At 49.5% G+C, this 13261-nt stretch overlaps 2 protein-coding genes across 5 annotated transcripts in view; one reads left to right on the forward strand and one right to left on the reverse strand.

The window, feature by feature from the left end:
* The window catches only part of XDH (xanthine dehydrogenase), an 855537-nt gene that overhangs the window by 570482 nt on the left and 271794 nt on the right, over positions 1-13261 (forward strand). The gene's annotated exons all lie outside the window — the stretch shown is intronic.
* Positions 1-13261, reverse strand: part of CDC42BPA (CDC42 binding protein kinase alpha) — a 362571-nt gene that overhangs the window by 236074 nt on the left and 113236 nt on the right. For all 4 annotated transcript variants that reach the window (XM_050948407.1, XM_050948405.1, XM_050948404.1 and 1 more), the window contains exon 3: positions 11573-11656. In XM_050948407.1, the coding sequence (XP_050804364.1) occupies positions 11573-11656 (84 nt within the window). The remainder of the gene's footprint in view (positions 1-11572; positions 11657-13261) is intronic.

Consider the following 13261-nt stretch of genomic DNA (forward strand, 5'->3'; position numbering starts at 1 on the left):
CAGAAGAAGAGGCGGCCCACCGCCGAGACATGGAAAAACACCAAAAAGAAATGGAAAAACACCAAAAAGAAATGGAAAAACACCAAAAAGAGAATGAAGAGAAGGAAAAACAGAGAAAACATGAACTGGAGTTGGCAAAAGCTGGGCTGCATGTGCCAGCCAACCCTAACAACCCGGCGCCAATTATTGCTCCACAGCACAGGAAATTTCCCACCTACAAGGCAGGTGATGACACCGAGGCCTTCTTGGAAAATTTTGAAAGAGCCTGTCTTGGGTACAACATCCCCGAAGACCAGTACATGGTAGAATTGAGGTCACAGCTCAGTGGACCTTTAGCAGAGGTGGCAGCTGAAATGCCTAAGCAGCAAATGAATGACTATAAACTTTTTCAAACCAAGGCCAGATACAGAATGGGGATAACCCCAGATCATGCCCGTCGGCGCTTCAGAACCCAAAAGTGGAAACCAGAGGTGTCATTTCCCAAACACGCCTACTACATTGCAAAAAACTATGAGGCCTGGATAACAGGAAACAACGTTCAAACCTTGGAAGAACTGCACCTCCTCATACAAATGGAGCAGTTCTTAGATGGTGTTCCTGAAGACATCACACGGTACATACAAGATGGAAATCCCAAAGATATCGCTGAGGCGGGGGAGATTGGAGCCAAATGGATGGAACCGGCAGAAAGCAAGAAAGCTACTGTCAAGGGGAACGATTACCCCAGGGGGCACACAGACCATAAACCCTACAACCGAGGACAGCCAAAGACCCCACATACCACCCAAGTAAAGCCACAGACACCCTACTCTTCCACCTCAGCAGTCTCCAGTAACTCACCTCGGCCCAGTGACCCATCAGATGGAAGATGCTTTAAGTGTAATGAACTGGGACATATCAAGGCCAACTGTCCCAAGAACACCATGCGAGTGCAATTCATTACACCACCATCACACCAAAGATCCCAGGCCCGGATGCCTCTCAAATACCCTTGGAGCGAAGGGAAAATTTGAGAGTGGGCGGAAAGAAGGTTACTGCGTGGAGAGACACGGGGGCACAAGTGTCAGCTATCCACCAATCCTTCGTTGACCCCAAATTCATCAACCCAAAGGCCAAAGTTACAATTTACCCCTTCATGTCACAAGCTGTAGACTTGCCTACAGCTCAACTGCCTGTCCAGTACAAAGGCTGGTCAGGAATGTGGACTTTTGCAGTCTATGACAATTATCCTATCCCCATGCTACTGGGGGAAGACTTGGCCAACCAGGTGAGGCGGGCCAAGAGAGTGGGAATGGTTACACGTAGCCAAACCAGGCAAGCTTCCAGACCCATTCCTGTTCCTGAGCCGTTCACAGAGGCCCCGTCTGTGTTACCAGAGACCCAGACAGAGGTAGTGGACCCGGATTCCATGCCTACCACTGAAACAGCCACAGCATCTCCAGTCCCAGGCCCGGAACTGGAACAGCAACCAGCACCAGCAAGTGCAACCACATCTTCAAACTCAACGCCAGAGGGCGCCAGCGAGCCAGAACTGGCAGAAGCAAAAGACAGCCATACCCAAAAGGCTCAGCCAGAGCCTGAAATACCCTCAGGTGCACCATCGGAGAGCGGTTCACCAGCAACGGAAACAACCCCATCACCTACATCGCTTCCAGAGGGACCAAGCCCTAGTCCACAGTCTGAGGAAGAACTGGTGACCCCAGCCTCAAGGGAACAGTTCCAGACTGAGCAGGAAGCAGATGACAGCCTTCAGAAAGCTTGGGCGGCGGCACGGAGCACCCCACCGCCTCTCAGCTCTTCTAATCGATCCCGGTTTGTTATAGACCAAGGACTTTTATACAAGGAAATTCTTTCTGGTGGACACCGGGAAGAATGGCAGCCGCAAAAACAGTTGGTGGTTCCAACTAAGTACCGGGGGAAGCTCTTAAGTTTAGCCCATGATCATCCCAGTGGCCATGCTGGGGTGAACAGAACCAAGGACCGGTTGGGGAAGTCCTTCCACTGGGAGGGGATGGGCAAGGACGTTGCCAAGTATGTCCGGTCTTGTGAGGTATGCCAAAGAGTGGGAAAGCCTCAAGACCAGGTCAAGGCCCCTCTCCAGCCACTCCCCATAATTGAGGTCCCATTTCAGCGTGTAGCTGTGGATATTCTGGGTCCTTTCCCAAAAAAGACGCCCAGAGGAAAGCAGTATGTACTGACTTTAGTGGACTTTGCTACCCGATGGCCAGAAGCAGTAGCTCTAGGCAACACCAGGGCTAACACTGTGTGCCTGGCCCTAACAGACATCTTTGCCAGGGTAGGTTGGCCCTCTGACATCCTTACAGATTCAGGGTCTAATTTCCTGGCAGGGACCATGGAAAAACTGTGGGAAACTCATGGGGTGAATCACTTGGTTGCCACCCCGTACCACCATCAAACCAATGGCCTGGTGGAAAGGTTCAATGGAACTTTGGGGGCCATGATACGAAAATTCATCAACGAATTCTCCAATAATTGGGACCTAGTGTTGCAGCAGTTGCTGTTTGCCTACAGGGCTGTACCACATCCCAGTTTAGGGTTTTCACCATTTGAACTTGTGTATGGTCACGAGGTTAAGGGGCCATTACAGTTGGTGAAGCAGCAATGGGAGGGGTTTACGCCTTCTCCAGGAACTAACATTCTGGACTTTGTAAGCAACCTACAAAGCACCCTCCGACACTCTTTAGCCCTTGCTAGAGAGAACCTAAAGGATGCTCAAGAAGAGCAAAAGGCCTAGTATGACAGACATGCCAGAGAACGTTCCTTCAAGGTAGGAGACCAGGTTATGGTCTTGAAGGCGCAACAGGCCCATAAGATGGAAGCATCATGGGAAGGGCCATTCACGGTCCAAGAGCGCCTGGGAGCTGTAAACTACCTCATAGCATTTCCCAATTCCTCACTAAAGCCTAAAGTGTACCATGTTAATTCTCTCAAGCCTTTCTATTCCAGAGACTTACAGGTTTGTCAGTTTACAGTCCAGGGAGATGATGCTGAGTGGCCTGACGGTGTCTACTACGACGGGAAAAAAGACGGTGGCGTGGAAGAGGTGAACCTCTCAACCACCCTGGAACGTCTGCAGCGGCAACAAATCAAGGAGCTGTGCACTAGCTTCGCCCCATTGTTCTCAGCCATCCCAGGACGGACTGAACGGGCATACCACTCCATTGATACAGGTAATGCTCACCCAATCAGAACCCCACCCTACCGGGTGTCTCCTCATGCCCAAGCTGCTATAGAACGGGAGATCCAGAACATGCTACAGATGGGTATAATCCGCTCATCTACCAGTGCATGGGCATCTCCAGTGGTTCTGGTACCCAAACCAGATGGGGAAATACGCTTCTGCGTGGACTACCGTAAGCTAAATGCGGTAACTCGTCCGGACAACTATCCAATGCCACGCACCGATGAGCTATTGGAAAAGTTGGGACGTGCCCAGTTCATCTCTACAATAGACTTAACCAAGGGGTACTGGCAAGTACCGCTAGATGAACCTGCCAAGGAGAGGTCAGCATTCGTCACCCATGCGGGGGTGTATGAATTCAATGTCCTTCCTTTCGGCCTTCGAAATGCACCCGCCACCTTCCAGAGGCTGGTAGATGGTCTACTAGCTGGACTGGGAGAATTTGCAGTTGCCTACCTCGATGATGTGGCCATTTTTTCAGACTCCTGGCCCGAACACCTACTACACCTGGAAAAGGTCTTTGAGCGCATCAGGCAGGCAGGACTAACTGTTAAGGCCAAAAAGTGTCAAATAGGCCAAAACAGAGTGACTTACCTGGGGCACCAGGTGGGTCGAGGAACCATAAACCCCCTACAGGCCAAGGTGGATTCTATCCAAAAGTGGCCTGTCCACGGTCCAAGAAGCAGGTCCAATCCTTCTTAGGCTTGGCCGGATACTACAGGCGATTTGTACCACACTACAGCCAAATCGCTGCCCCACTGACCGACCTGACCAAAAAGACCCAGCCAAATGCAGTTAAGTGGACTGATGAGTGTCAAAAGGCCTTTACCCAACTTAAGGCAACACTCATGTCTGACCCTGTGCTCAGGGCCCCGGATTTTGACAAGCCATTCCTAGTAACCACAGATGCATCTGAGCGTGGTATAGGAGCGGTGCTCATGCAGGAAGCAACAGATCACAACTTCCATCCTGTCGTGTTTCTCAGCAAGAAACTGTCTGAGAGGGAAAGTCACTGGTCAGTCAGTGAAAAGGAATGCTATGCCATTGTGTACGCCCTGGAAAAGCTACGCCCATATGTTTGGGGACGGCGGTTCCAACTACAAACTGACCATGCTGCACTAAAGTGGCTTCATACTGCCACGGGGAACAACAAGAAACTTCTTCGTTGGAGTTTAGCTCTCCAAGATTTTGATTTTGAAATTCAACACATCACAGGAGCTTCTAACAAAGTAGCTGATGCACTCTCCCGTGAGAGTTTCCCAGAATTCAGTAGTTAAAAAGTGTTCTTAAAATGTAGAAGTCTGTTAGTTATATACTTAGGAGTATATGTAAAGGTGTATGTGTTGTATTAATCTGTTTATTTTCAAGTTCTAGAAGGAAATCGCCGCCAGTGAGCTTCCCCACTGTCTGCAATTTGGGGGGCGTCATAAACAGATAGCTAAGGGTTAATGTCTCTTTCACCTGAAGCACCTGACCAGAGGACCAATCAGGAAACCGGATTTTTTCAACTTTGGGTGGAGGGAATTGAGTGTCTAAGGTCTTTGTTTTCCGTCTGCCTGCTTTCTCTGAGCTTTGGAGAAGTAGTTTCTACTTTCTAGTCTTCTGTTTCCAAGTGTAAGGACAAAGAGATCAGATAGTAAGTTATATGGTTTCTTTTCTTTGGTATTTGCATGAATATAAGTGCTGGAGTGCTTTGATTTGTATTCTTTTTGAATAAGGCTGTTTATTCAATATTCTTTTAAGCAATTGACCCTGTATTGTATCATCTTAATACAGAGAGACCATTTGTATGTATTTTTCTTTCTTTTTATATAAAGCTTTCTTTTAAGACCTGTTGGAGTTTTTCTTTACTTCAGGGAAATTGAGTCTGTACTCACCAGGGAATTGGTGGGAGGAAGAAATCGGGGGGGAGATCTGTGTGTGTTGGATTTGCTAGCCTGATTTTGCATTCCCTCTGGGGGAATAGGAAAGTACTTTTTGTTTCCAGGATTGGGAACAGAGAGGGGGAGTCACTCTGTTTGGATTCACAGAGCTTGTGTCTGTGTATCTCTCCAGGAGCACCTGGAGGGGGGAAGGGAAAAAAGGATTATTTCCCTTGGTTGTGAGACTCAAGGGATTTGGGTCTTGGGGTCCCCAGGGAAGGTTTTTCAGAGGGACCAGAGTGCCCCAAAACACTCTAATTTTTTGGGTGGTGGCAGCAGGTACCAGGTCCAAGCTGGTAACTAAGCTTGGAGGTTTTCATGCTAACCCCCATATTTTGGACGCTAAGGTCCAAATCTGGGACTAAGGTTATGACAGCTACAAGGAAGGCTATTTTCCATGATAAATATAGGAGTGAGCAGGTTGCCAATGGCTCGAACGGGGGGGACGTAAGTCTTGTCAGAACTAAACTGAGGTCTCAGGAAGGGGCGAGGCATGGTACCAGGGGAAATAGAAGGTCCAGGCCTTTGAGGAACCTTGAGACCATAGGATGGGAGAAGACGGAGTAAGCACCTTCTCCGGGGTGGAAAGTAGAAATAGTCGCCAAGTGCACTCGCAAAGATGAGATAGCGAGGCCTTGTTCTTTAAGATACCAGAGGTAGTCCAAAATAGTGGGGATGGGAATCTCCGTACATCCCACATTTGACACCAGCAAGAAAACCATTTCCACTTGGCTACGTAAGTAGACCGAGTAGAATGTTTCCTGCTACCCAGGAGTATCTCTTGCACCAGGGCAGAGCAGCAGAATTCCGATTGGGTTAACCATGCAGGAGCCACGCCGTTAGATGGAGGGATTGCAGGTCTGGGTGGAGAAGCCTGCCGTGGTCCTGCATTATCAGATCCTGATGAAGGGGCAGGGTGATCGGGTTGGCTATTGAGTGGTCCAGCAACGTGGTGTACCAGTGTTGCCGGGGTCATGCAGGGACAATCAGGATCAGTCGAGCCCTGTCCCTGCAAAGCTTTACGAGAACCCTGTGCACCATCGGGAAGGGTGGGAAGGCGTAAAGCAGGTGGTTCGCCCAAGAGATTAGGAAGGCATCCGATATTGAGCCCGGGGCAAGACGCTGGAAGGAGCAGAGCCTCAGACACTTCCTGTTGTTGCGGGAAGCGAAGAGGTCTACGTGAGGAAAGCCTCACTTCTGGAAGATGGAATGTACAATGTCCGGGCGAAGCGACCACTTGTGGGAGAGAAAGGATCTGCTGAGATGGTCTGCCAGAGTGTTCCGGACCCCTGGGAGGAAGGACGCTACAAGGTCTATAGAGTGGGCTATACAAAATTCCCACAGTTGGATCGCCTACTGACAAAGGGGGGAGGATCGGGTCCCTCCCTACTTGTTTATGTAGTGCACTGCTGTTGTGCTGTCCATGAGTACTAGAACACAACGGCCCTGTAGATGATGTTGGAACATCTGGCAGGCGAGGCGGACTGCCCTCAGCTCCCAGACGTTTATGTGCAACGCTAGCTCTTGAGATGACCAGAGGCCATGCATGCGACGATGGCCTAGGTGTGCCCCCAGCCGAGAGACGACGCGTCCGTCATTAGGGATACTGAGAGCTGTCTCGGTTGGAACGGCATTCCTGCACACATCAGGGAAGGTGTTGGCCACCAGTTGAGGGAGCCTAAGACGCTCTGAGGAACGGTGACGACCATGTCTATGGCGTCCCTGCCTGGGTGATAAACTGAGGTGAGCCAGGTTTGAAGGGGATGCAGGCGTAGTTTGGCATGCTTGGTTATAAAAGTGCACGCGGCCATGTGACCGAGAAGGCTGAGGCAGGTACGGGCCGAGGTCGTCGGAAAAGTCTGAAGGCTTTCTATGACCGAAACTAGTGTCCAAAACCAGGGTAGCGGAAGGCAGGCTGTTGCGAGTTTGGAGTCTAGAATGGCCCCAATGAATTCTATTCTTTGAGTGGGCACTAGAGTAGACTTCGCCAGATTGATCATCAGGCCCAACCGCTCGAATAGGTCCGTGATGATGGTAACATGCCTGGTGACTTGGGCCTCGGAGATCCCGCAAATAAGCCAGTCGTCTAGGTAAGGAAAGACATGTATGCGCCGACGACGGAAGAAGGCGGCCACTACAGCCATGCACTTTGTAAACATGCGCGGGATGGTGGAGAGGCCAAACGGAAGGACCGCAAATTGAAAACGTTGATGGTGCACCATAAATTGTAGGTACCGTCTGTGCGGAGGGTAAATGGTAATGTGAAAGTATGCATCCTTCATGTCGAGAGCAGTGTACCAGTCTCCGGGATCCAAGGATGGGATGATGGTCCCCAGGGACACCATGCGGAACTTCAACTTCTTCAGAAAGACGTTGAGACCGTGCAGGTCCAGGATGGGTCGGAGACCTCCTTTTGCCTTGGGGATTAGGAAATATCGGGAGTAAAATCCCTTGCCCATGAACTCCTCCGGCACCTCCTCTATAGCTCCGATGGAGAGGAGCGTACGAACCTCTTGCCAGAGGAATTGCTTGTGAGAGGGGTCCCTGAAGAGGGACGAGGAGGGAGAGTGGGGGAGAGGGGGCGAAATAAATTGGAGGTGGTATCCAAATTCCATCGTGCGTAGGACCCAATGATCTGAGGTTAATTGGGCCCATGCAGGGAGGAAGGAGGAAAGGCAGTTGGAGAACTGAAGGGGATCCTGGGGAAGGACTGGTGCTCTGTTCTCGGGCGCACCTTCAAAAGTTGGGTTTTGGTCCCGCTGATGGTTTGGCGGGACCGTTATTCTGGCCCCCTTGGGAACCTGATTGCCGTCTGCGGTTCCCATGACCACACCTCCTGCTAAAGTCTTGTCGTGGCCTGGATGGGGGGTAAGGGCGCTGAGGCTGGGTACGGAAAGACCTCCGTTGGGTTTGCAGAGTATGCATCCTGAGGGAATGCATGATGACGCAATTGTCTTTGAGACTCTGGAGTCCAGGGTCTGTCTTCTGAGAGAAAAGGCCCTGTCCATCAAATGGAAGGCCCTGAATAGTGTGTTGTAGTTCAGGAGGTATACCTGAGACCTGCAACCACGATATTCTCCGCACTGTAATCCCCGAGGCCACGGTTCTGGCAGCTGAATCAGCAGCGTCGAGCGAGGCCTGCAAGGAAGTCTGTGCCACTTTCTTCCCTTCCTCCAGAAGGGCCTGGAATTCCGGGCGGGAGTCCTGTGGGACCAGTTCAGCGAACTTACCCACCGATTGCCAGGTATTATAATTATACCTGCTGAGCAGGGCCTGTTGGTTAGCCACCCGCAGTTGGAGGCCTCCGGCGGAGTATACTTTACGCCCCAATAGATCCATCCTTCTAGCCTCCCGCGATTTTGGGGCAGGGGCTTGCTGGCCATGGCGCTCTCACTCATTCACAGATTGAACGACCAGAGAGCATGGAGGAGGATGGGTATGTACCATGTATTTCCTTTCCACGCCTCTGGCCGTAGGAGCGATAGACGCCGGAGATTGCTAAATGGTGTCTGCTTTGGCTTGGATGGACCGGATGAATGGCAGAGCTACGCGAGTTGGGGCATCCGCCGACAGTATGTCTATGACCAGGTCTTCCACCTCCGGGACCTCCTCGACCTGGAGGTTGATATTTAAGGAAACTCATCAGAGAAGGTTCTGGTGGGCTCGGGAGGTCGATCGGGGGCGGGCCAGATGATGAAGTACCGGCTACTGCCTCGTCTGGTGAAGAGGACGACGACAGACCCGGCACGGATGGCTCATTTAGTGACTCCTGTTCCGGAGGAGCATCAGGGTCACCTGAGGAACACCTGAGGGTCCGGTGCCAGAGCTGAATCGTCTGTACCTGCTGGAGGAGGGCGGCTAACAGTGGCCTCTGGTGCACAATGTTCCGATGGGGCAGAACGAGATAGAACCGTGGGTTCGCCTTGGGCCTGGTGATATGCCCAAGGCATCCAAGAAGGACCACTGAGGCGCTTGTTCCGTGCCCTGAGCCTCCTGGAGGACACAGCTCTGTGGTTCTGAATCCCCATATGCGGTGCTATCAGCGTGCGAAGACACAGATGGGTGCCGTGATGGCCATGGTGGAGCAGAAAGCACGTGAGGAGGAGCCCTGTGCGCAGGGTACCGTACGTCGTGCCGCACCAGTGAGCGGTACCGGGAGTCATATCGGTGCCGAGAGGTTGACCGGGACCTGCGACAGCACGGTGCCGGGAGGTCGACCGGGATCGTGAAGCTCTATGGTGAGAGCGGCTGTGGCGTGAACGGTGCCGGGAGCTGGACTACCGTCTGGAGTATCAGTCCGAAGAGCAGGATCTTGAACGGTGCCGCGAGTATGACTGGTACCGAGAAGGAGATCGGTACCGGGACTGCGAGCAGCACCTAGATCGGGACTGGCGGCGAGATAGGGAACGCTGGCAAGACCTCGATCTTGAGTGGTGCCTGCCTGCGGTGTCGATGGAAGGTGGCCTGACTAGGGCAGGCTTCCCTGTTGACGCAACAAGCTGCACCGGCGGTGCCGGGGGTTGAGGCAGGGTGGGCTCCATTAGGACAATGAGTTCCCTCGCCGTCGAAAAGGTCTCAGGCATGGTGGGAACAATAAGCTCTACCGAGGCATGTGCCGGGGAGCTGTCATGCACCGGACTTAACGGCTCTTGCATGGCCGGAATCAACGGTGCCGAGATTGCCGGTGCTGCGGCAGTTGTTGGTGCCGGGTGACTCGGTTTTGGCTGATGCTCAGACTGCTTTGTAGATATTGGAGCCGCAGGAGCTTTGAGCTTCTTGGCACGCGGGGAGAGGGAGTGGTGCCGGGCTGGCTTCTGGGCTGGTGACGGCTGGTGCCGGGGCACCTTGGCGGTGCCAGTGCTCTCCGGTGCCGACAAGGCACTTCTCCCCGGCGCGGACTGTGCGGCACTCGGTGCCAAAGACGGAGGAGTGAGGGCCGCCTCCATTAGGAGCTGCTTAAGACGAAAGTCCCGCTTCTTTTTTGTCCGCGGCTTAAATGACTTGCAAATCCAGCACTTATCTGTAAGATGGGATTCCCTCAGGCACTTTAGGCAGGAGTCGTGGGGGTCTCCCGTTGGCATCGGCTGCCGGCAGGCCGAGCATGGTTTGAAGCCCGGTGAACCAGGCATGGGCCTGGGCACCAGGAGAGGGGAAGGGGCTAATCCCCAACCCTCTGAAGTATATACACTAATTACGTTAACAAAAGGTTAATAAAAGTATTAACTACAACTATAAAACTATATACACAATAAGTACTAGAACGAGTGAATAGCTAGGGAAGTGGAGATCAGCTAAGCCGCGCTCCACTGTTTCAACGACTAACACGGGCGGTAAGAAGGAACTGAGGAGCAGACGGGTCGGCAGGGGTATATATTCGGTGCCATAGCGGTGCCACGCCAGGGGGCGCCCAGCTGACCCACTGGGTGTTGCTAGGGTAAAAATCTTCCGACAAACATGCACACAGTGCGCGCACACCTAATTGGAATGGATATGAGCAAGCACTCGAAGAAGAACAGATAGACTCAAGAGTGAAATTAGTTGTTGACTTCTGCAACCAAAACTCAGTTGAAAATTATAGTCCCAGGTTATGTACCTACACCCTGGTTTTATCTCCACCACTAAGGACTTGTCTACATTGGCAATTTACAGCACTGCAACTTTCTCACTCAGAGATGTGAAAAAACACCCCCCTGAGCGCAGCAAGTTTAGCGCTGTAATGCACCAATATAAACAGTGCCCCAGCACTGGAAGCCGGGCTCCCAGAGCTGGGAGCTATGCCTCTCACTGAAGTGGTTTTTTTAGAGCGCTGGGAGAATGACCACACAAGGCACGTTCAAGCATGAAGGGGCAGCGCTTTAGCGTTGCCAGTGTAGATGAGCCCTAAGAATTTGGTTCAGAAATTTAACAAAAGCGGAGGAGTAGGCTTATAACCAGAATAGAGGAGTGGTATTCAGACCTTCTGCATTAGCATCAAAAGAAAGAATAACTCATTGAGACTGAGAATAATTATATGATTTATAAGAAATTTTGAACCTGATTCTTTATACATTTGGATAAAGAATGCTGAGATAGCTCAAATAATGCCAGGGTTCCATTGCACCTACCCTTTCTGCCATTTCCCTCCCTTTTCCTGTATTCTCCCCCTTTTATTTATTTGTGTGTGTCTTTTTTTGGTTACCTCCAACCCTAACATGTTACGCCTGTGTAATACTGTCTGATTTTGTGTTGTATGGTAGACCAGTTGTGAAGCCGTGTAATTGCATACATTTATTGGATATTCTTGGAAAATGCGGTTTTGGGTAACATATACAAGTTGCAAATCAACTACCTTTTTGTATTTGTTTGTTTCTTTATGAAAATTCATCACAACTTTTTTAAAAAGAAGAGTAACTGAGTAAAGTCCTCACAAGCAAGTGTATGAACACTAAAAACATTTCTGTAGTCTTACCTCAGCTCTCTTCAGCATCTCCCATTTATTCAGTATTTTCATGGCAAATACCTTATCTGCATTTTTCAGTTTTACTACTGCAACCTGGAAAACAGAAATTGCAGATGAATAACCTAAAATAGGAAAAAAAGTGGTTGCCAGAATAATCCTTTTTTTGAAATATGTAGACGGCTGAGTTGCTTTAATTTATTTTTGTTGTGATAGGATTTTGGACTCTTTGATTTATAACTTCACTCTCCATACATGATGCTGTACCAAGCATTCATCATCACAAACCATGAAAAGTAATTTCACAGCTGTCCAGGGAATTTGTTCTGTAAAAGTTCTTAACTTCCCTTTAAGCCTCCACTACATAAAAGTATATCCTCCTCCATTACAATAGCTGAACATAGCTGAAAGATGGCACTTCTATCAGTTCCATACTTCCTTCCCCCTCTATCCTATTACTGCCATATCATCACTGGATATGTTCCCAGAACTTGGAATAGTTATTGAATCCACTCTCTTCTATCACTGAACTAAATGGCTGCAGCGGCAAACAAGAAAGAGCTCCTGATAATGTAGTAGTCAGGTCCCAAAACCAAGGAATATTAGAATGTCAGCGAGTACAATAAATTATTTACTGGAGATCTGCTATAGGATAAATCTTCTAGATCCATTTCAATGAACAGGGGAAGCTATAATAAATAAAAATAATTAAGCATAATACTCTGCACTCCTATACCATTTTCCATATGATGCTCTCATTGAGGTCTCTTAATACTCCCTTAGTTCATGGGGGTGTAATCATCCCCATTTTCTGGATGGGAAAACTTAAAAACAAAGACATTCTGATTCTTACTTAACATTTATATTAGGAGTCACAGGTAAATTTGGCACTCTACCAAGAGAATAAACCCAAACTCCTTGTCTTGAGGATTTTACAATCTAGATTAGATACAATATGACAAAAGCCAGGATGGGATCATATCAAGAAAGAGGCAGGGCAAGTGGGAGGTAGGGACGTTTATACAAAACAAATATATCATTCTTCTTGTTTTCACAATGTAGGCATCATAGGTACAGTCCTGAGTTCCCTAGTTCAGATAAGACACAAAAACAAAGAAAGTCTGAAGCAAAGCTAACAACAGAACCCAGGACTCCTAACCTCTTGAGCCATAAAATTAACCTTCAAATATGAAAAGCTCAGTGCTTCATAAATTTTAAAATCCATACATCAATCTACCCCAATTCCCATTCCCTTGCAAAGAATGGCATACTCTCAGGGCCTAAGGAGAGAAACAATTGTTTTTGTTTTGGTTGCAGACCAGGATGTTGTCACACAGATTAGCATCATCTTTACCCTGCAGGCTAGTGACACATACACACACACACAGTTATACATGGGTTGAACTCTACACTTTCTCCATCTCTTTCGTATTCAGCAACCTGGCTACATGCCAGAGAAGTAATAACAGGAAAGAAAATGCAACAGATGCTGACAGCTTGATGAAGGAAATGTCACGCAAGGCTCTTTTCAACCCTTCTTCAAAGATGGCACCAGCTGAAATAGCTTCATCAAGCTAGTATAGGTGCATGTTGAACTCCATTTACAGTTCTTATTGATGTCTAAAGCAGAAACATACTCTCTCTCGCTAAACTATAAATTGGGTAGAACAGCTCTTAATTCCCAGAGGTGCTGTGGTACAT

This window comes from Gopherus flavomarginatus, chromosome 4, assembly GCF_025201925.1.
Source record: "Gopherus flavomarginatus isolate rGopFla2 chromosome 4, rGopFla2.mat.asm, whole genome shotgun sequence".
In the NCBI taxonomy this organism is placed as follows: domain Eukaryota; kingdom Metazoa; phylum Chordata; order Testudines; family Testudinidae; genus Gopherus; species Gopherus flavomarginatus.